Source organism: Pantherophis guttatus, chromosome 2, assembly GCF_059756535.1.
Source record: "Pantherophis guttatus breed Tessera chromosome 2, ASM5975653v1, whole genome shotgun sequence".
Taxonomy (NCBI): Eukaryota; Metazoa; Chordata; class Lepidosauria; order Squamata; family Colubridae; genus Pantherophis; species Pantherophis guttatus.
Genome location: NC_142064.1, coordinates 125,333,632 through 125,357,506, shown reverse-complemented (window position 1 = coordinate 125,357,506; position 23,875 = coordinate 125,333,632). Strand labels below are relative to the sequence as shown.

Here is a 23,875-nt window from a genome sequence, read left to right as displayed (position 1 = left end):
AGAGTGAGAGAGAAACAGAGACAGAGACAGACAGAGACACACAGAGAGAGAGACACACACACAGAGAGAGAGAGAGACACACACAGAGAGAGAGAGACAGACAGAGAAACAGATTGGAGGAGAAAGAAGAAGAAAAAAAAGTAATTTGAACAAAGAATTAAGGAAAAGGAGAGGTGTAGAAGGGGAAGGACAGGAGAAAGTCAGAGGAAGAAGAAACAGTGAGGGATTTTTAAAAACCACACATACAAACTACAGGATCTGAAGAAAAAGTCCCAAAAGAAATTAAGCATCTAAGTTTAAACCAGACTTCCCTCAGATGATATAAATACTTTTCCCCACAGATAACTCTTTTATGTCAATTCAGTTTCTTGCTGTTTTGAACTTCTGCATGTTTGTTCCTCTGGTAAATTAAATTCAATGATTTTGGATATTATAGCCACTATTATTTCTTTATTTCAGGTACTTTTATGTCATTTCCAACAGATGTATCCAAGCAATTTACAAAAGGTATGGGAATAATATTAACTGAAATAAATATCCTTAAAAGTCCAACATCAACAACAATAATAATAATGACTAATGCTAACATACGTCCTCGGTACCTACTCCATCACCTCCTCAATCCCCAAGAATTGTTTTTCAGATTCCCTTTTGGATGAAAAAAAGAGGAGGGGACTCATTTAGAGATAAGGAGCTTTATGATAGAAAAATTGTAGAAAGGCAACATCGCATGAAATTACAGGAATAAGCCATGTCTATTCCATATCCAAAGATCCATTTGGGAACATTTTTCTGATGCAGGAATGATGATGTCTCAGAGGGTGAAAATGTGTTAAAGAGAAGAGAATAGCATAAGTAAAGAATTTTTTGAAGATGTTTTGCTTCCCATCCAAGAAGCTTCTTCAGAGCTGAAGAAGTTTCTTGGATGAGAAATGAAATGTCTTCAAAGAAAAACCAAAAAATCCAGTTGCCTCTTGAAAAAGCACCTTTGGGACAACCATGACCTGGATGACTGAGAATCTCCATAGACATAAGTAAGGAATAGCATCACCTGGTTGTCCCATTCCAGATTAAATGCTTTGTGTGGAACCGGCCCTAGAGGTGTGAAAAGGTCTCAATGGCCAGAAGAGAAAGACTTGACTGATCTTTGGCTGGTTGGATAATGAGGGGAGCATCATTGAGACCCCCAGCTCGGATTCCAGGATAGAAGTAAGGTCGAAGGGTCTCAGAGAAGGAATCCAAGAAGGTAAATATGTGGGAACCGGTATCGCTATTATAGAAAGAAACCTCTCCTGCGTCGTAGTCCAGGAAGATACCAATCAGCTTTGGCTTTGCTCTGAACACTAGTTCTGTGAGTGGAGAGGTAAGTGCTGCATACTCATCCCCATTCCTCAGCCATATTGTCCAGAAGCCATTTGCCGGCGAAGGGGTGAAGATACCTTGGCGGCTCACTGATTCTTTGCACACTCCTAGTGTCCAGCTGGACTTGCCTTCCACGCTCACCATCCAGTAATGTCTTCCAAAGGTGAACTGCTCACGGCCCATTAAACAAGTGCACGTTTCAAAGCGAGACGAGCTCTTGGGCAGATCTTGCCTTTGATCCACCACTTGAACGCTGAGGAGGTCCTTGGATAAGAGCAGGTAAGGATTAGCTGTATCCGGATCAAAGGTCACCGATGCTGAAAGCAGAAATAGAGACCATCAGGACTGGTCTTGTTTTTCCAGCCATAAGAAAGGAAGGTATACCATTGTCAGGTTTTGGGCCAGACTTTTAATTTGCCCCTCCCAGTCCCGGATGATCTTGTGATGCTAGGAGGGAAACCTGTCCAAATCCCTGAGATCCAGGGTCAAGTGAGAACTTGAACACATAACCTAATCCAGTACATTAAGCCAAGGGTGTCAAACTCGATTTCATTGAGGGCCGCATCAGAGTGGTGTTTGACCTTGTGGGGTGGGCATGGCCAGACATCGCTTGACATTGCTCGTGTCAGGGAGGCCTGTGACAGCCCAAGCACTCTGTCAGCAAAAACGGAATCCTGAGCTCTGTTTTCAGCTGTGACAGCCTCCTGCAACCGTCTGCCAGTGAAAACAACTTGGGGGTGCCACCCACAGCCCTAGTGACCTTGTGGGGTGGGTGTGGCCAGAGTGGGCATGGCCAGCTCGACATTGCTCATGTCAGGGACACCTGTGGCAGCCCAAGCACTCTGCCAGCGCAAACAGGATCCCAAGCTCTGTTTTCGCTGGCAGAGGCACTGTGAGCCGGTCCTTCACTGTTTCCAGCGCAGCTCCACGGGCCAGATCTAAGCATCCCATGGGCCGGATCCGGCCCCTGGGCCTTGAGTTTGACACCCCTGCATTAAGCCCACTATGACATAAGCACCTCTCAATTACCATTGTATCTTTGCAATGACTCCATCAAGCCAGGAACATCATAGGCGTCTTGCAATTCCATCGAAATAGGCTGTGGTTCTTTCAGGGATAGTCCTTCAGTCCTGGGGAGAAATAGCAATAGCGCTTAAGACTTATAGACCACTTCACAGTGTTTTACAGCTCTCTCTAAGCGGTTTACAAAGTCGGCATATCGCCCTCAACAAGAGCCTTGGTGGCGCAGTGGACTAAGTGCTGTTAAAGTAGTACTTAGCTGTCAGCTGCCTGCAATTACTGCAAGTTCAAATCTCACCAGGCTCAAGGTTGACTCAGCCTTCCATCCTTCCGAGGTAGGTAAAATGAGGACCCAGATTGTGGGGGCAATAAGCTGACTTTGTATAAAAAAGAACACCGCTTAGGGGAGGCCGAAAGCCCTACTAAGCAAGTATATACAAAAGTATGAAGGCTATTGCTTAATGCATTGTAAGCCACCCTGAGTCTCTGGAAAAGGGCGGCATGTAAATCGAACTGATAGATAGATAGATAGATAGATAGATAGATAGATAGATAGATAGATAGATAGATAGATAGATAGACAGACAAACAAACAAACAAACAAACATACAATCTGATTTCTCAATTATCCCACAGGAATTAAAAGCAGGTAGTTCTTGATATACAAGAATTTGTTCAGCGACTGTTCAAACTTACAGTAGCCCTGAAACAAGCCCTGAAACAAACAACAATATGACGATTGGAGCATTCCCACGGTTCCTGTGATCAAAAATTCAGGCTCTTGGCAACTAACCTGTATTTATACAGTTGCAGGATGCATGGGTTTGCCATTTGTGACCTTCCTTCCCAGCTGGCTTCCAACAAGCAAAGTCAGATTCGCTTAACGACCTCATGATTCACTTAACAACTGCAGTGATTCACTTCACCGTCACAAAAAAAGGTTGTAAAATTGGTCACAACTCACCTAAACAACTGCCTTGCTTAGCAACAGAAACTTTGGGCCAATTGTAGTCCTAGGTTGAAGGCTACCTATAAACACAAGCCTTTCTCTGGAAGCAAACTTCAATCAGGATTTATTACAAAACTAAACCTGCAAATAATTGTCCAAATTTAGTATACTAACCTCGTCAAGGTCCTTTTCACATCCTAAGAGAAAAAAACAAAAAATATGGTAAATGCTTTAGTAATTTTTTTTTTAATGTTGCTGAAAGAACTTATAAAGAATCCTATTGTTAATGCTGCTCTATCAAACGTTATACGACAGGGGTGTCAAACTCGATTTCATTGAAAGCCACATCAGGGTTGTGTTTGACTTCGGGGGGCCAGGATGGGCATGGCCAGCTCAACATCACTCATGTTGGGGGCACCTGTGGTGGCCTGAGCTCTCTGCCAGTGAAAATAGGCTCCCGAGCTCCGTTTTCAGCTGCGACGGCTTCCTGCAACCCTTTGCCAGTGAAAATGGAACTCAAGAGGGCTACCTGCGGCCCAGGGGTGGGTTCTACTTACCTTTACTACCGGTTCGCAATAGGGCCACATGTGCTCTCTTCTGCGCATACGCAAAAGCATTCTGATGATGTCAGGGTCGGTAGGCGGAGCCTCCCGACAGTTTTTCTACCAGTTCTATAGAACTTCCATGGCGGCCCCGTGAGCCAGATCTAAGCACCCTGTGGGCTGGATCCAGACCCCGGGCCTTGAGTTTGACACCCCTGTTATAAGATCTATTGTTATTTTTGGGGGGGGGAAGATAGATATTTTGTTTCTAGTCCTCAAGGTTCTAAGGAACAAAGTCCAGTTAAAATGTTGGGGGAGGGAGGAATGATGCTTTCAGCAGCTTTGCTGTTTTCTTAAAACAGCAAAGCATCCCTCAGATCTTCTAAAACATCAGAAGTTATCCCTCAGATAACATAGGGTTTAGCATAGGACTTGGATATTCTAGGCCCGTGATGGCGAACCTATGGCACGCGTGCCACAGGTGGCATGCAGAGCCCTTTCTGCCGGCACGCCAGCCGTCGCCCCAGCCCAGGTCCACCGCACATGCGCGCACCTCCCATCAGCCAGCTGGTCTTCCGTTCTCTGCCGCGCATGCACGGAGGCAGAGCGTTCCCCGATCTCTGCAGGTTCTATCCTGGAAGGCAGGAGAAAAGTAGGATTTGACGGGGGAGGTACTTTGGAGATCGTGGAAGGCAGAAGAAAAGTAGGATTCGATGGGGGAGGAACTTTGGAGATCGTGGAAGGCAGGAGAAAAGTAGGATTTGACGGGGGAGGAACTTTGGAGATCGTGGAAGGCAGGAGAAAAGTAGGATTCGATGGGGGAGGAACTTTGGAGATCGTGGAAGGCAGAAGAAAAGTAGGATTCGATGGGGGAGGAACTTTGGAGATCGTGGAAGGCAGGAGAAAAGTAGGATTTGATGGGGAGGAACTTTGGAGATCGTGGAAGGCAGGAGGCAGCTCTTTAGCACAGCTAAAGCACAGCTCTTTAGTCAGATCTCTCCCCCCTACATGTGCGGCTCTTTTAAACAGGGAAAGAAGACAGGCAAGAGAATGAACACGTGTACCAGGAAGCTCTGGTGTTGCCCGATCATCAGCCAAGCTCATCAGAATTTCGGCTCTAGAGCCATCCCAAACCCCACAGCCCATGAGCGAGGCGGAAGAAGGGAAAAGCCCCTCTGTTTTGAGTTTCCCATCAGGCTGGCTCCGCCAAAGGCTGCCTCCCAATCTCGGAGCCAGTTCCCTCCTAAAGTTTCAAGGGCCACCACATGATTTCCATGAACTTGAGCTGAGCAGAATTGTGGGGCAGAGTGAATGTGGCGGCTCCTGTTTTTCCCAGCTGTCGAGTGCTCATTTAGAGAAGAGGAGCTGGGGAAACAGGCAAGGCGCAGGTAGGTGTCGGGGTAGGTGTCGGGGAAGCGCTGAGGGCAGCATATGCATCTTTGGGCTTTCCACTTAGGTGGCAATAGGTGTAGCCTGTCCCCCGTCCACCACCTGCTTGACCTGCAGCTCCCAGTGGGAAGGAGCCCAGGCAACCCTTGCGTTTGAAGCTTCCGGGGGGGCGGCAGTCTCGGCCCAGCCATCTTGGCAGTGCCATGTGCTAGGTGGGGAACAGCTGTCTCACCAGGGAACGGGGCCGGTACCTAGTTGTCCTCTGGTAAGAGTTATGCCGGCCCACTTGGAAAAAGTGGGGGGGCGCATGGGGGGGGCACGCATGCTCAGTGTGGGCGCATGTGTAGAGGGAGCATGGGGGGGTGTTGTGCACGCATGCGTAAATGGGAGCGTGCATTGCATTATGGATTCCGGCACGCGGGAGCGCAACAGCGCTCGCCAGCTCAGATTTTTGGCACGCAAAGCCAAAAAGGTTCGCCATCACTGATCTAGGATATATCCTAGAATCTAGGATATATGCAGTTCATAGCTTATCAATCACTTTGTATGCTACCTAAATTCCAAAGTCGCATTGCTCAGAAAAAACATATGATGTGATAGCAACCACAAAATTGAAAAAGCTTCCCCAGAATCCAGTCCCATTACAAATGTAATAATGCAAGCTTCTAACTGTTGGAACTGTAAAATTCTAGAAATGGCAATGAACCAACATTGCCTTCTGTTAATTTTATATTCTATCCTTTTGCAGCACCAGTTCTGGAACAATTTCATGATTAATTATACAAGAAACGTAGAAAAACAACATGAAAAGAGAGTTACAAGAAATTATTGAGCTCTTTCGCAAGGAGTCCCTGCCAATTTTACTGTTGTGCTGTTTATCGTAGTTCTGTTTCCTCCAGTAGTGGGTTTCAAATCCTGTTGCTACCGGTTTGCTTGTGGGCAGAGCCTCCCGCTACTGCTGCTACCAGTTCGCCCAATTCAGGGTGAACCGGTAGCAACCCACCACTGGTTTCCTCCCCACCAAAGTGGTATCTATTTATCTATTCACCTTTACATATATTTATTCGCATTTACATGCTTTCAAACTGCTAGGTGGGCAGGAGCTAGGTGCTCACCCCGTTGCGCAATGCTTGGGTCTCAAACCCGGGCTGTTCCAGCCAATAAGCCCAACATCTTAACCACTGAGCCCTCGCACTGCCCTCTGTAGCAAGAGGCCATGGCAAATGTGCTGCATGTAGCCATTGCTTTCTCTTGCTCCTTTCATCTGGCTTATTCTGAAGGACCTCACCTTGAGCAAAATGGCCGCAGGTTTTTGGATTTTATGTTCCATCTCTACGATGAGGTTTTGCAGTCCAGCACACTGTTCAAGAAGGAAGTCTGAATTCCTCTCCAGCTTCTTCAGTGTTGCCAGCTCTTCCTCCTGAAGATGCTTCAAAAGCAGCTTCTCCTCTTCGGCCAATACCTGGCGGCGTTTTTCAAACCCTGATACGATGAGTGCTCTGTGTTTCTTGACTTTGTTCTAGCAGGGGGATCGAGAGAAAGCAATGCTGGACATTGGATGACTCAAACTAATATTAAAGGAATATATTAAAATATTTATTTCATATGAGAGAAATGTATTAAAGCATTTCTTTCATATTTAAGAAATATTTTAAGAAATATTAAATATTTATTAGTAATTATTAAAATATGGTTAATATTAAAATAATATTATATTATTTTCCTTAATAATACTAACCCCCGTTCGGAAGGTAACACGGAAGCACTTCTGCCCTTTCTAGAATGAAAATAATCCATTAGGGAGCATAAAGATGAAGGTAAAGGTTCCCCTCGCATATATGTGCTAGTTGTTCCTGACTCTAGGGGGCGGTGCTCATCTCCGTTTCAAAGCTGAAGAGCCAGAGCTGTCTGAAGACGTCTCCGTGGTCATGTGGCCGGCATGACTAAACGCCAAAGGCGCATGGAACACTGTTATCTTCCCACCAAAGGTGGTCTCTATTTTTCTACTTGCATTTTTTATGTGCTTTCGAACTGCTAGGTTGGCAGAAGCTGGGACAAGTAACGGGAGCTCACCCCATTACGCGGCACTAGGGATTCGAACCACTGAACTGCTGACCTTTCGATCAACTAGCTCAGCATTTTAGCCACTGAGCCACCATGTCCCTATTTAGGGAGCATATATAATTGCAATCAGGATCAAATTAACATCCAGCAACGTATGACAAAGGAGCAATGGATAGTTCATAAACCCATTACAGATCCATTTTAGCTCAAAGCTAATTCCCCCACATCCAGATGGCAACAACAAATGGAGTCCTGTATTGTCCTGCATTTGCCCCTTAAAAAAATTCATTCAAACTAACCAAGTTTGTAGAAGGTAATATAAAAGGAATGTAGCTTTGGGAGAAAAAATAATAAAGATTGTTAGTACTTGGGTCCTTATGCAAATGATCTACTGCCGTGATGTGAAATGTGTTGATTTGCATAATTTGTCTCTATGTACTTTATTTTTTATTTTTTTGGTCTTTCATTGCCACTTCAGTGAATTTACCTGGGATCCTCCTTAAGCCGACCAGCCCATCCCCAATCTTTTCTTGGTTCTTTTTACAATTGGTCTTACATTGGCTATCTTCCAACTTTCTGAACCAGAACGGAGGGACAAGTTACACGGTTTTGTTTTCAGCAATGCTTAAATCATTGTCACCATCTGTAGTTCCTGGTTTTCCTGTAACTCTATTTTCTATTTCCCAACACCATGTTTTGTATATATTTATACTGACAACTGCCAAAGTGCAGTTTTTTATTGCAGGATTTGTGGTTTGCCTTTAAAGTGTTACAAAACAAACTTTGTAACTGTAAGAAAATACAGCAATACGTTTATCTCTTCAGAATTCTTTTTCCTGCTGAGTTTTGAGTTGCTCTGGGTATTTTAGTTGATAATTGGTGCGTGGAGATCCATATCTCTAGGCTACTTAGTAAATTTTAAATCAGTGCTCAAAGACAAGTCGGAGATGCAAGTCGATTGTGGTTTGATCTGGGGAAAATGTTAGCTAGTGCCTGAAAATCAAATTGCTTTTTGTGGTTCCGTTTGCTCTGGGAAAAATAAGTTTGCTAGTGCCCAGAAATCCAATTGCTTTTTAAAGTACAGCTTTAGGGAGTTGCCCAGAAACCCTAAACTGGTCTATGCAAGCCCAGGGTTTTGTGAATCGTTTTTGTGGGAAGGGGATTTCCTTTCTGTAATCTTTTCAGCCAGAGCAGCTCCATAGTTTGATTGTAAAGAGTCTCTGGCCAATGTGTCTTTCTTCCTGCCTGTTGAAGTTTAGCCACATTCCTTATAATCGAAAAAGCAAAACAATGAACTGCGGTTCTTTCACACATAATGCTCCCAAACCCCCAGACAAGGGTCAAGAGTCTCTGAGAAAGAGTGAAATACCTTACACACAAACAGAGGTCAGGTCTTCAGAACCAGCTCCTCACACTCGTGGGATCAGAAGGTTATCAAGGGGGCTTTTAAGCTCTCCAGGTTCAATGATGCTTTTTTATCTTTGAACCTGAAGAGCTTAAAGCCGCCTTGATACGTCAACAATTTGAGCAACTGTGGATCTTTCCCAACATCTGAGCCAAATAGCTAACTGCTGACTCACTTCTGGGATGTAAGAGAGCTTGCGGGAAAGAAAGCAAACTCACCCGAGGTAAATACACGTGCAGTAAGTACGTGCTAATACTTCTTGCCTCACTGAGAATGAGGAACCTGCCACATAAATCCATCACTTCTTTGGCACCTTTTGCCTTGCTTCTATTCCTCGTATGGGGCTGTTCTTCACTTCCTCCAACTACTATACAAATAGGCCTCCATAACTGTTTTATTTTCTGCCGTGGACTTCTGTTGCCTTTATCTCATGTTCAGTCCACCTGTCGAGGCAGCATAAAGTCATTTATGCCTATTTCAGTATTAAGATAGTGTTTTTATTCTATGATAAATTTCACGTGGTTGCTGATGCAGTCCGAATTAGGGGTCTAGTCCATTAGTGGGTTGCCCCCAGTTCAGACCGGTTCGTGAGAACCGGTAGTAAAACAAAGGGAGGCTCCGCCCACTCACCCGGACGTCATCAAAGTTGATCTGCACACGCGCAGAAGAGCATGCGCAGGCACGATGCGAACCAGTAGTAAAGGTAAGTAGAACCCACCCCTGGTCTAGACAAGCTGCTTTTAAGTCATTTTAGGCTTGGTGGATACCCCTCTTCCCCCCCCCCCAACCTCTGGAAACTGTCCTTCCTTGACCACTTTGGCTTGGCTGAGAGATACCCAAGTTATACAGGGGCACCTGCTTTATAATACTGACCAAAGCTGTCTTAAGAGCTAGTCAGACCTTTCACAACTCCTTATAAATTTGCGTTTAGCACTTTTGAAAAAGTACTAGACTGGTGTTTTTAAAAAATAAGCATAATGCTCTCTTGGACCAGTTCTGCCAGCTATGTACCGTATTCCTGATTCTGTTACCAGTGAGTCCATTATTACATTTCCTTTGCTTCTGCTGACAAAGGATATCATATGGTTCTAATTCTTACTGTTTCTATTAATTTAAGGGGGGAAAACAATGCTATTTTATCTACTCCATGAGTTACTTCCAGGTGTTACAGCCTCAGGCACCAGCTCTCAATAATGCCATGCTCTTGGAATACTCATTGCTGATCATTCTTTTCGGCTTCATCCTCTTCTTGACATTGTGAGATCCACCCGGATAGGTTTTAGATGCTGATATAATTTATTTCAGAAGAATGCTACAGCTTTGCAGAGATATAGCCCAAATTGCACAGGTAACAGGCACAGAACATCTCCATACCTGCAAGCTGATGAGCAACGTGGAAAGTGGCCAAGCTAGCCATTTTGAGCCTTTACATATATTTGTCCATTCTCATCCACCATTTATTAAGGACAGAAGCTGTTGCTTGTTCTTTGCAGAGAAGCTTTGTGGGAAGAGATATAAAATATTGCTTTCTTCACTTATCCACATGAGCCATGGTGGCACAGTGGTTAGAGTGCAGTACTGCAGGCTACTTCTGCTGACTGCGGCTGACTGCAATTTGGCAGTTCAAATATCACCAGGCTCAAGGTTGACTCAGCCTTCCGTCCTTCTGAATTGGGTAAAATGAGGACCCAGATTGTTGGGGGCAAGAAGCTGACTCTGTAAACCACTTAGAGAGGGCTGTAAAGTGCTGTCTAAGTGCTATTGCTATCCTTCATTAAAATGCTAAAAAACAGCACCACTTGTGGCTTTGCTCCTAAAGGATAGAGCACAGGGATTATCAGTGAGGGTGCTTTTCCATTGATTCATGGAGTGCAATATAACATTTTAATGTACCTGCTTAGAAATTCCCTTAATATTTCTACTCCTTTGTGATTAGTAGGGTTGCTTGAATCTCTTCTTTGGGATCTGCAGTGCTTATTTGGAGCTGTTCAAAAACTTTGTATACAATAGTGGCGAATATCTGTAGCTCGGGTGTAGGATGAGGGTGGAAGTTCGTTCTCCGAGTTGGTTTCCGAACATTATGTTACCAGGCTAGGTAACATCTTCAGCGGAATTTAGCGGATGTCAGTGTCAATATTCTTCTGTTTATCAGGGCTTCATGTGGTCAGCAGATCTTGTGATGTGAGGTCAGGTCAGGTCAGGGTCACATCAGGTCAGAGTCAGGTGTGGGTGTGTCAAGTGAAGGTTACTGAAGGTATTACTAGCCTAGTAACGAAACGTTCAGGAATCAGTTCACAAGCTCAAGGAACGAAACTCCACCCTCACTTTGCATACTCTCCTGTTGAACTTCTAAGAGGCTGTAGCTGCCTATGCACCTCCCCCACAACAAAGCTAGCAAGGCATTTAAAAACACCCCACTGACGATTCTGCATATGACCCTATTAGTTGGGACTCAGGGTAAAAAAGAGCTAGTCAGAGTCAGGAGGACATGATTAGGAGCTTGCCTTCCATTGGTCTGTTTTCTCCTTCTCTTGGACTTCCAGCTTTGTTGCTTCTGCCAGTGTTTTTCTGAGAATGTCCACAGCTTCCTGGAGCTTCGTCTAAGAAAGAAAATGCATATGAGGCCTAGATATAGATGTATGAATACACCTTCAAACTAACATACTATACTTTTGGAGAACCACAGGATAGATAGATGGATAGATGGATAGATGGATAGATGGATAGATAGATAGATAGATAGATAGATAGATAGATAGATAGATAGATAGATGATAGATAGATAGATAGATAGATAGATAGATAGATAGATAGATAGATAGATAGAATTCTTTATGGCCAAGTATGATTGGATACAAGGAATTTGTCTTGGTGCATATGCTCTCAGTGTACATAAAAAGACAAGATACATTCATCAAGAATCATAAGGTACAACACTTAATGATAGTCATAGGGTACAAATAAGCAATCAAATCATAATAGGAAACAATATAAATCATAAGGATACAAGCAACAAAGTTACAGTCATGCAGTCATAAGCGGAAGGAGATGGGTGGTGGGAACAATGAGAAGATTAATAGTAATAGTAATGCAGACTTAGTGAATAGTTCGACAGTTTTAGGGAATTAATTGTTTAGCAGAGTGATGGCATTCGGGAAAAAACTGTTCTTGTGTCTAGTTGTCTTGGTGTGCAGTGCTCTAGGGTGTCGTTTTGAGGGTAGGAGTTGAAACAGTTTATGTCCAGGGTGTGAGGGGTCTGTAAATATTTTCACAGCCCTCTTTTTAACTCGTGCAGCATACAGGTCCTCAATGGAAGGCAGGTTGGTAGCAATTGTTTTTTCTGCAGTTCTAATTATCCTCTGAAGTCTGTGTCTGTCTTGTTGGGTTGCAGAACCGAACCAGACAGTTATAGAGGTGCAGATGACAGGCTCAATAGTTTCTCTGTAAAACTGTATCAGCAGCTCCTTGGGCAGTTTGAGCTTCTAGCAATAGGAGTACCATGTCAAGACAGGGGTCTCTGGCCCACAAGATGATGTTCATGCCTAACACTCTTGGTTAATGCTTACCTATGTTTACCCATGTCCACAATAACATTCATCCATGGATCTACCTAGAGCAAAAACTCCAAGGAGGCTTCTACTGTTAACCCATCTCTGTTTAGATGTGTCATTTATGGTTGATAGGAGAAGATTACCAACTGGAGAAAGTAATTATTGGAGAAATCACTGAACTTAGAGATAAGGTTTAAAAAACATTTATCTCTCAACTTGAGATTTAAAGCACAGGCACTCATTAATTGTATGATAACAGGGAACGATCAGCAAAGTGTTGACCAAACAAAATTTCAGTGGAGGAAATGCTTTACATTTTCGCAAGGGCTTTTCATTTGGAGGAAAAACAGCATGACTTGGTTCTCCCTACTTCCTGAGGAAAGTAGGTTTTGAAATATTTAAAGGTTGTGAAATATGGAGATAAGCATTGTCTGCAAATGCTTTCACTTCCACTTTTCCACTTATTTTTAAAAAGGCAGGAAAAGAGAATCAAAAATTGGCAGCAATAATGTGAGCTCACTGCTGCTGCAGGAGGAATAATTTTTGCCATACTAGTATGAATAAGAGAAAAAAGGGGGGGGATGTACTCACATTTTAAATTCTGAATAACGTCAGAATTTCTGTTTATTTTCCAGTTGTGTTCTGTCTGTAGCAGCTGCTATATAGAAATGGGGGGGGGAGTTGACTTTTTAAAAATCCATTTTATCTGTCTGCTCAGGAAAGCTCATTTGGCTTAATTCTGCCCAAGTTGTAAAAACTGAACGAATGTGGAAAAAAATGCAAGGAGGGGGAAAAAAGCTAACAATCTTAATTCCTTAGAAGCACAAGGATTAGGAAAAATTGCTCAACATCTGTTGTAAAAAATCACTGCCATCTACAAATGTCATAACAGAGGTGTTTCTAGCTGTTTGTTTATTTTTCAATATATACATTTGTTAAAAAATACTTACTTTTTCTTTCAGATTATTAGTTTTGATGGACAATGCCTATAGTAAATTTAACCCGGGAAGTGTATAAATTTAATTTGGGAACAATTTAAAATTAAAGCAATTAGCAAGTTTTCGTCTTATAAAAACATCTCTTCTAGCTAGACAGTCATGGATTTAGAAAGAAAGGAGCAGGAAGGAGAAATTGTTCCAGAAAAAAGAAAGGATTTTCTTGGATGATATGCTTAGATCATACAAAAATGAGTGGCAAAATTTCGCACAATTTTGTGGATGGATATACAGGAAAGCTGTATTCTAATTACTAATATATGCTTCCAAAACAAACAAACAAACAAGAATACCCTTTCAAAAACTAACATTCCTGGAAAATGCATAAGCTATCCATCTTCATAGTGAGATGCTATCCACTTTGTAACATAATCCTGCTCAGTAGATTCCTATGGATAGTTCCCCATACAGATACTCATGCTCAATATAGCCTTTGGGAATAAAAAGAGAAAAAGAATGCATAACCTTTGGTTCTAAGATGCAGCTCTTTTTAGAAGCTATAGCTGTTGTAAGAAGCAGAGATGCATAATTTGGTTAAAATGAAACAGGCTGATGAATAGCTTTTTACAATTCTCATATTACAGTGAGACACTTATCTCTCTTAACATTTTGCAATGGCTTCATTGTTATTGCTTTTAATAGATGTGGTGGCTCAGTGCCTAAGATGCTGAGCTTGTCGATCAAAAGGTTGGCAGTTCAGCGGTTCGAATCCCTAGTGCCACGTAACAGGGTGAGCTCCCATTACTTGTCCCAGCTTCTGCCAATTTAGCAGTTCGAAAGCACGTACAAAATGCAAGTAGAAAAATAGGGACCACCTTTGGTGGGAAGGCAACAGCGTTCCGTGTGCCTTTGACATTTAGTCATGCCGGCCACATGACCAGAGACGTCTTCAGACAGCGCTGGCTCTTCGGCTTTGAAACTGAGATGAGCACCACCCCCTAGAGTTGGGAACGACTAGCACGTATGTAAACTTGTAATGGTGAATACAGGAGATCTTGGAGAGTCTATAATTGTTGCATGAAGAAAGTGTGAAGAGCAATCGACATCAACCATGTGAAGAGCCTTGGTAGTACAGTGGTCTAAGGCACCCTGTTATTAAGCTGGTTATTAAGACCAGCTGCCTGCAATTACTGCAGGGTTCGAATCTCGCCAAGGCTCAAGGTTGACTCAGCCTTCCATCCTTTCAAAGGTAGGTGAAATGAGGACCCAGTTTGTGGGGGCAATAAGCTGACTTTGAATAAATATACAAAAGGATGAAGGCTATTGCTGAGCACATTGTAAGCCGCCCTGAGTCTCCAGAGAAGGGCGGCATATAAATCAAATTAAAAAAAAAAAAAAAACAAAACCATGAAAATGATTCCTGCAAGGCTTTGTTTAGAAATTTCTCAGTTGAGAGGAAATTTCTCTTTTGCCCCTCTCCCTCTCTCTGGATTATAGGCAGCATTTAAAGAAAGGCAAGGGATGGGAATATGAGGAAATATTGGCTTTACAATATCTGCAAGAATCTGAGACTTTCAAGCTAATCAAAACAGCATGATGTGATTCAGAGAGAGATCTCAGAGCAGCTGTTGCTGTAAGTGCCTGGAAACTAAAAGCGCCTGGATGGGAGGCCACAAGGATAAGGTGACCAGACGTCCCGCTTTTGGTGGGACAGTCCCGCTTTTGAGCAATTTGTCCCGTGTCCCGCAGCGTTTTAAAAAAGTCCCGATTTTTCATTCTGCCTCCTGAATCCCCGCTGATGGCTAGAGGGAAAAAAACTGTTTAAACTCTTGCCGCGGGGCTTCAAAGGGCCGCCCTACGTTGATTAGCTCGGCTTCCCCCTCTCAGCTGATTTGCGCAGGGCTCTGCTCTTGTTAAATTGCTCAGTTTTTTTTTTTTCTCTTTGTGCAAACCAAGCTCAAAACAAAACAGAAAGTAAAACAGGCTGTTGGCTTTGCGGGAAAATTAGGCAGCAGACTTATTTTCCTTTTCCTCACCAAAAAAGGTAAGTGCAAACAATGGAAAATTATTTAGGGCAAAAGAGGAGAGTTCAAGATTTTAAAACACAAAAGAAAAAAAAGCTCTTTTTAACTAGGGAATTGTAATAATTGAGATACTATTAATTGTATACTGTGTTGAAAGCAGAAATGGTTAAGTTGTGGTTTGGAGGAATATATGGGGGAAATTATTTGGTTTATTATTATTGGTAAGTATAATTAATTGATTTGTAAGAAATTGGATTGCATGGAAATAATTGGAATATTCATGTTCATATTGATTAATATACAAAAAAGATAGTTATATAACTAATTGATTTATATTAAAATGTTGAATTTGTATTAAACAACTGTATTACATAATTACATAATTAACCAATGTGAGGATGGATATAAAAATAGATGACAATGGGAAGGGGTATAATATAGAATAGAAGGGAAAAATTGAATTTGATTAAGATTAGAGATGAGGATGAAGGGTAATATTGTTTTTTTTTTAAAAATAGATGAGGAATAAATATGGCAAAAAGGAAATATAGAAATTGTAAATTTAATTGAAATGACTAAACACTGTTTAAATTTGTGAACCAGCCAAATATTCTGTTCAAAGAAAATACATTGTATGTTTGTATGTGTGTTTCTAATTATTGCTATTTATTCATATTTGTTCTCTTTTATTCTTTAAACTTTAACAATTCATTCTTTATCTTAATATCTTTATATTTGTTTGGGGTTGGCTTTCTTCCCTTTCATCTTTTTTATTGTACAGCAATCTTTCTCCTCAAACCTACCACCTCTCTTTTCTTTCCTTCTTACTTTCTTCCCCCCACCCTCTTCTTCTCCTCCCTATTTCCTCTTCCTTTCTCCTTCTCCTCCTCTCTTCCTCCCTCTCTTAACCGTCACTCCTACTCTAATTTCCCTTCCCTTCCTTCATCCCTCTCTATTACTGTATCCTTTTATGCATATGGACTACTCAGAGGGCTGAAAAAGTTATTTTTGACTGGTCCTCGCACTTTTGACCAGTCCTCGAACTTAGGACTGTCCTCACATTTTACATTTTTGCCCTATCTTGTCATCATGGTGAAGAGAAGCAGTTGTGAAATGAGTGACATGGTTGTTAAGAATGCTGCACGGGCATAAATGTGAGGATGGTCATAAGTGTGAGGACCAGTCAAAAGTGCGAGGACCTGTCAGAAATGACTTTTTTCAGCCCTCTGGTTAGTCCTTTTGTGCATATGGACTACTCAGAGGGCTGAAAAAGTTATTTTTGACTGGTCCTCGCACTTTTGACCAGTCCTCGAACTTACGACTGTCCTCACATTTTACATTTTTGCCCTATCTTGTCATCATGGTGAAGAGAAGCAGTTGTGAAATGAGTGACATGGTTGTAAAGAATGCTGCACGGGCATAAATGTGAGGATGGTCATAAGTGTGAGGACCAGTCAAAAGTGTGAGGACCTGTCAGAAATGACTTTTTTCAGCCCTCTGGTTAGTCCTTTTGTGCATATGGACTACTCAGAGGGCTGAAAAAGTTATTTTTGACTGGTCCTCGCATTTTTGACCAGTCCTCGAACTTATGACTGTCCTCACATTTTACGTTTTTGCCCTATCTTGTCACCATGGTGAAGAGAAGCAGTTGTGAAATGAGTGACATGGTTGTTAAGAATGCTGCACGGGCATAAATGTGAGGATGGTCATAAGTGTGAGGACCAGTCAAAAGTGTGAGGACCTGTCAGAAATGACTTTCCAGCCCTCTGAGTAGTCCCTATACACATAGCCATGGCCACCCGGTCACATGACCAGCTAGCCACGCCCACCCAGTCACATGGCCTCCAAGCCACGCCCACACAATAAGCCACGCCCACAATAGTGTCCCTCTTACCAATGTTAAAATCTGTTCACCTTACCCTATACACATAGCCATGGCCACCCGGTCACATGACCAGCTAGCCACGCCCACCCAGTCACATGACCAGCTAGCCATGCCCACAAAATAAGCCACGCCCACAATGTCCCTCTTTACCAATGTTAAAATCTGGTCACCTTACACAAGGAGGCCCATATGTACTACTTCAAGAATCCTATAAAGCAGAGAGATGGAAGGCAACATTTCCCCTCCTTTTAATGTTCACCAAACCTCCTAGAATTGTTCTGCAGATCCACAGAGCAAGGGTGAAGATTAATTTTCCCAAGCAATATGCAGTAAGGGTTTTGAGAATACCAAAATTAACCTTGTATTATGTTCAAAAAGCCTAACTGATGTTCTTGGCACAGTTTCATAGTCCTTCAAGGCCAAGGGGTTTGAGAGAGCCACTTCATTTTTTATGTACTTTTTTTCCCACCAATATAAAGTTGAGGGTCATGGAGGGCTTTTTAAAAAAACAAAAACGAGAACATGTAGGCCCACACAATTGTTAGAAGCCACAAGGAGGTCCCCCGCATGAGAATATCATTATGTAATTTATGCAAATTTTGACACTGAGTATCATTTGCATGCAACAACACTACCCTTCCAGCAGAAGCCCAAGGATCAAGGAAGAACAGTTGAATACTGCCTGGACAATTTGAATCTAAGAATACTAAGAGTTTTCTGTATTTATGCTTCATCTATATACCTAAGGTGACCAACTTTTTTACAATGAGGAGGACACAAATAAACTAAAAAAAAACTTGTAAACTTGTAAACATAAGCAAATAAACTTGTAAATAAAATTATACATATTTGGAAATTATTAAATAGATAATGAATTAATAAAACATGAATTATTGTGCTCACCTGTGTAGGATTGAATATTCACTGAGAAAGAAGTGAGTCTAATGTGTGCCTGTGTGCCCTGTCATGTTTTGGTAAGAAGTAAACAAAGCCACTTGCGCACGGCAAACTCTCTCAAAACAAGTCTCCTGTGCGGAGTGCATGTGTCTCATAATCATGTCTCGCCATACTGTACCGAGCCTTGACGAATCGTCATGTCAAATACAAATACATCACATCACACGCAAGAGATTGGATTGGCATCGATTGATTACGGAGATTTACAGATTAGTCTTCAAATATCAAAAAGGAGGACATGTAGGAGGACACTTTTTGAGAGAGGACAGAACTTACAAAAGAAGGACTGTCCTCCCTAAAGGAGGACGATTGGTCACCTTAATATACCCCACTTTCTCTCCAACAGCAAAGGAGGTCTCCCTTCCAAAACAGCAACCCTATCAAGTAAGCTGGACTGAGTGTGTATAACTGGCCCAAAGCTTCCCTACTGAGCCACTGAGGATTTGGACATGCAAAGAAGCCCAGCCTGTCCTCACTCATAACTCTGTTTGGAATCCAAACCCAGCTTCCTCCTTACCTTGTAATCATGAGCTGCCTCCTCAATGGTCAGGACCGAGTGCATCCGATGCTCCCGAGATTTGTCACACACCAAGCAAATAGACTCCCCATCATCCTGGCAGAAAAGCCTCAGCTTTTTGCCATGCTTCTCGCACAAGGCCTCAGCAAGTCTTTGGCTGGGCCTCCGAGCCAGCCGCTCAATGCCCTCCACAATATTGGCCAGCTGCTTATTGGGGCGGGAGCTGCTTAGCAAAAACCCCACCCGGCACTGGGGACAGAGAGCTGCCCCGGTTGTGGAACCAGCTCCTCGCTCACAATAGTCTGAGATGCACGCCTGGCAGAAATTGTGGCCACAGTCGATGGTCACTGGGTCCCTAAGATACTCCAGGCAGATGGAACAAGATACCTCATCCTGAAGCCTCTCCACGGGGTCGTCCACCGAGAAGGCCATGCCTGCTTAAAAGACCATTAAAATCCACCCGGAGATGGACAGCAGTCTCATTTCCAAAGAACTGTCAGCATACGAGGGAGTGGTTACAGCAGGGAGGAAGTTTTGGGTAAGAATTTCCTCCTTGGAACCCTTCCACCCCGTTTCTTTCTCTTGTTGACGCTTTTCATTCCAGACCAAGACAAGCACACAGAAACCAAAATTTCTTTTGCAAGGCGATAGAAAGGAAAGCCAGAGAAACAGGACGTCAGCCAAAAGTCAAAATCACTACTTTACGTGATTTCCCAAACGAGGTAAATAAGTTTCGGGGGTGCAAGGCAAACAGGGCTGGGTTTCTCAGATTTCTGCAGAAATTTGTGTGATCTGAAGTCTCCTCCAAAAAAGGTCTGGGGAATTAGAATTGTGCATGGTTATTGATGATTTGGGGGTGGGGGGAGGGAGGCAGGAGAGCGACAGGAACAAAGGTACTAAATTTCATTAAAATAATGTGACCTATTATTGTTACTATGCAGACAAAACAGCTAATTTTCTTCAGGGCAGGGCCTTCCCAGGAGATTTCAGAACAGCCCAAACCCTGAGAGTTACTGAGAAATACACTCTATTGAGAGCTGCATCGAATATTTCCAACATGAGATACCCCCAAGAAAATCCCAGGCAAATATTTTTCCAGCAGGAAAAACCCAGATAGATGTGGTATCCATTTATCGTTAAATCTAACAGTAATTTTTTTTTATTGAAAAGTTTTACAAAAAAAAAAAGAATTCCCCCCCCCAATATTCCCCCCACCCTTTCCCTCCCCTCCCCCCCAGACTTCCCAGAGCAAAATACAGGGTATTTCAATTAACAATCATAAGCTAAATTAACCTATCTATCCTCAGACTACTAAATCCCCCCCTGAAACCTTAACTCCACTATAGATAACATAATACTTCTAATACTTAACGTTCATTCATAAGCTATTTGATATTTTCTTGTCTGATACTTATTTTGAATATAATCAATCCATCTTCTCCATTCCGATACGTATCTTTCTTGTGTATAGTCCTTCAAATACGCTGAGATTTCCGCCATTTCTGCTAAGTTCGTTACTTTCAGTATCCACTCTTCAATAGTAGGCAAAAAGTCCTTCTTCCAGTATTGCGCTACCAACAGCCTTGCTGCTGATATTAAGTTCAAAATCAATTTAGTCTCTAATACTGTACAACCCATCGTTATACCCAGTAAAAACAATTGAGGAGTAAATTTCAACCTTTTTTTCAGAATGTTCTGCATCACCCACCAAATTTTTATCCAAAATGCCTTGATTTTCTTGCAGGTCCACCATATATGATAATAGGTTGCATCATCACATTCTCATCTCCAACATTTAGCTTGCAAATTCGAGTACATACATGATAATTTTTTAGGATCTAAGTGCTATCTCTAATAACTCTAACAGTAAATTTAAGCACTGAATGAACAAATAGTCATAGCATGCTTGGAAAATCACATTTTCTGGAAACATGTCTTTTCTTTTTAATTAAAAGGATGTCTGCCATGACCTCGCAGAGTTGCTCAGAATTGGGTGGCATATAAATTAGATTATTATTTGGGATTGGTCACATAGCCAGCCAGATGTTTAAACTGGATTTGGCATTTTTATCCACCTATCAAGTTCTCCCCAAGGACCTGGGATAGGCAGATGTTGTTTGGCGGTGTTAAGGAAATTGTCGCAAGATGTAAGCTGTTCCAAGTAAAGCTGCCTTTTGCAATTGATGCAAGTGGTGATTTTGTCAGTGCCCATGGTATCCAAGTGGTGCTTCAATTGTTCTGGAATTGCACGTAAGGTGCCTCTTATTATTGATACTACTTTTGCTTTCTTTTGCCAATTTTGTTCATCTGTTCTACTTCTATTTGCCAATCTTATTATTATTTTCTCTTCTCTCCTCTCCTCTCGTCTCCACTCCTCCCAGGGCCGGATCTTCCTATAGGCTAACTAGGCTTCAGCCTAGGGCCTCAAGATCAAGAGGGGCCTACATTCAAATTGTTAGCAAAATTAAAATTACACTTTCACTATAGGTGAAAGGGCCTCATAAGTGGAATAGCCTAGGGCCTCTTTTCATCTAAATCTGGCCCTGGCTCCTCCCCTCCTCTCCTCTCCTGGTCTCCTGCCTCCAGGTCCTGCAAAGTCCAGTATTCAAATATTTTTGTCTTTCTTATCAACAATAGTTAAGTCCAGGGTGTTATGTAGAAGGTACCAGTCTGTTTGAATTCTAAAATCCCAGAGTGCTTTAGCTTCTTCATTTTCTTTTTGTCTATTATCTCATCTCACTGGCAAATGGTGTTTCCTGCAGATATTGTAATGCACATTATTATTATTTCCTCTCGCCAGCAGAAAAAACCTGAAACACAGGCAGGAAGCGAAGTAAGAGTTGGAAGTCAAGATTAGAATAACTACTGGATTAATTTAGCAACAAGTAGCATTACTTTGGAGGGCATAGTTACCAGGTTAATAAAAAGTGTGCTGCAGTTTCTGGTTCCAGTGTTGTCTTACTGTAGCAGTGCTCTGCAAACAATAAGAGAGAAAAGCTGTCATACTTTTCTCCCTACTGGAAACTCCCATCAGCTTCTCTTTCCCACATTCGCAGAAGACCAACCTATCTTGAGGAGGGTCTTGAAGTTCCCAGCAAATTATTTCAGTTATGAAAGTCCACATTTTCCTAATGCAATACAAGTAGCCTTTCCCTCCTCTTTTCTAGAGTTGAATCCATGGAGTTTTGTGTGCCATTGCCGACATCTGGAGTTCGCTGGACTTCTTGCCTTATCATTGCCTTGTTCCTTTGCTTTGTTGGACTTCTTGCCTTGAAGCCGTTGTGCTAACAGCATTTTGCTGGGCTACTCGCAGCCTGAGGCTGCTGTGTGTGGTGTGTGTGTGTGTGTGTGTGTGTGTGTGACCGCTTTGCTCCAGGACTTGCCATAAATGTGGGAGCGTTTGGGGGAAAGTTGGAGCAATAAAGGGGAATTTGAACTATCAGCTGGCTGTGTTGCCTCCATGCCTTGCCCCAGGTCATCACATCAGCTATGGCTTCGAGCCATGGTACTGCAAGGATTTCCTAGATGCAAAGTGGCCCAACTTGGCATCTACTGTATGTGTAAATTATAAATACAAACCATTTCCCGCATATATGTTGGTTGTTTTGTTGGAAGTCTTACCTCATCTGCCTCATTTATTAACTTGTAATTATGCTGAAGAATGGAAGTAATCACACCTTTCTTCTGTGCAACTGCCGACGGTGAATCTGCTCCAATGGCCAGTTTCCATACAGCAAATGTAATAGAGGCAGTCCTCAATTTATAACCAGCTATTGAATGGCTGCTCAAAATTATGGTGGTGAAAAAAGTGCCTTACAAACTGGTCCTTATACTTATGACCATCGCATCATCCTTGCAGTCCTAAGAGCCAAATTCAGGCCTGTATTTGCAGTTAACAGTTGCAGCATCCTGGGATCATGTGATCACCATTTGGGACCTTTCCAGCTGGCTTCTGATAAGCAAACTCAGTGGAGGTAACTAGATTCACTTAATGAATGTGGCAAAATGGTCATAACATTGGATGTGATTCACTTAACGATTGCATCGCTTAACAACAGGGGTTCCAGTCCCAATTGTGGTTATAAATCAAGTACTAATTATTTAAATTATAAAATCAATCTATATCACCAATGATGCATGACAGCATTTCGACAGCATACAAGCTAAGTCCAAGAAACTTGTTTCCATGTTAGAACCAAGAGAAATCCATAGGACTTCTTCTCTTCCAGTCCCACCCACAAATTATGGTCTGCAACAATTCTGTTCCTTTCTCAATCTGGATGGTGAATTTGTGAAGCATCTCATTCCTCAATAGAATGTATTTGCCCAAGAGGTGGCTTTTAAGCTAAAACTGGACCTTGGCTGCTCTAATTAAAGTAAGCTGACCCTCAACTACCTTTAAGATGATGCAACTGCGAAACCTGTGGGGAGATTTAGTGAATAAACAGCTGCAGAACAACATGAGAGAATCACTGTGGAAGACCGTGAAGGAATCAGTCGGGTTTACCTTTGCTAAACATGTCAACATCTTTTTGAGGGCACTGTGAAATGAAGAGCACATCATTATAAGTTGTTGAATAGCTGGGAAATGGGACAACTTGCCACAGCCAACTCGCTGCAGTCCACTCATCATGGCCAACTCGCTGCGGGACAATTTAACAGTTCTATTTAATTATTTAAAATAAATAAAAAATATTTTAATTTTTGCCATTCACATTTCATTCTACCCAGAGGTGAAATGTAAAATTTGTTACTACCGGTTCTGTGGGCGTGGCATGGGGGGGGGGGTAATGTGACTGGGTGGGTGTGGCCAACTTTAACTTTTCAAAGCATTTTTTCTAATACTTTGAAAAGCCTCTGCCGATCAGGCAACTCAGCTGGGATCGTCAGAGACTTTTCAAAGCATTTTTTTAACTAACTCTTTGGCCAAGAGTTTGCAGAAAAAAATGCTTTGAAAAGCCTCTGAGAATCCCAGCTGAGCCACGCAATCATCAGAGGCTTTTTTTTTTTTACTTTTAAAAGCATTTTTTCTATAACTTCTTCCGATGAAAACATGCTTTTAAAAGTAAAAAAAAAGCCTCTGATGATCATGTGGCTCAGCTGGGCATGGGGGGGGGGGGGCCACAGGGATTTTTGCTACCAGTTCTCCGAACCACCCACCGCCATCACTACCAGATAGGGCAATCCGGTCCGAACCGGGAGCATTTCACCCGATTCTACCCCTCCTTTTGCATCCTTTTGTTGATGATTCTATTCCACTTCTTTGGTATTAGTG

General features: G+C 42.4%; 1 protein-coding gene and 1 long non-coding RNA gene across 2 annotated transcripts; one reads left to right on the top strand and one right to left on the bottom strand.

Moving 5' to 3' along the window:
• Positions 1 to 430: 430 nt before the first annotated feature.
• On the bottom strand, positions 431 to 19,186 carry LOC117666558 (E3 ubiquitin-protein ligase TRIM58-like). The gene is made up of 6 exons (XM_034419305.3): positions 18,601 to 19,186; positions 11,236 to 11,331; positions 6,551 to 6,781; positions 3,506 to 3,528; positions 2,392 to 2,492; positions 431 to 1,679 (listed from the first exon to the last, which is right to left on the bottom strand). The coding sequence occupies exons 1-6, from the start codon at positions 19,030 to 19,032 to the stop codon at positions 1,096 to 1,098; spliced, it is 1,467 nt and encodes a 488-aa protein (XP_034275196.2). The 5' UTR covers positions 19,033 to 19,186; the 3' UTR covers positions 431 to 1,095.
• On the top strand, positions 19,155 to 22,190 carry LOC132711038 (uncharacterized). The gene is made up of 2 exons (XR_009621809.2): positions 19,155 to 19,322; positions 21,768 to 22,190. It is a non-coding gene; the product is annotated as an uncharacterized LOC132711038 (long non-coding RNA).
• The last annotated feature ends 1,685 nt before the right edge of the window (positions 22,191 to 23,875 follow it).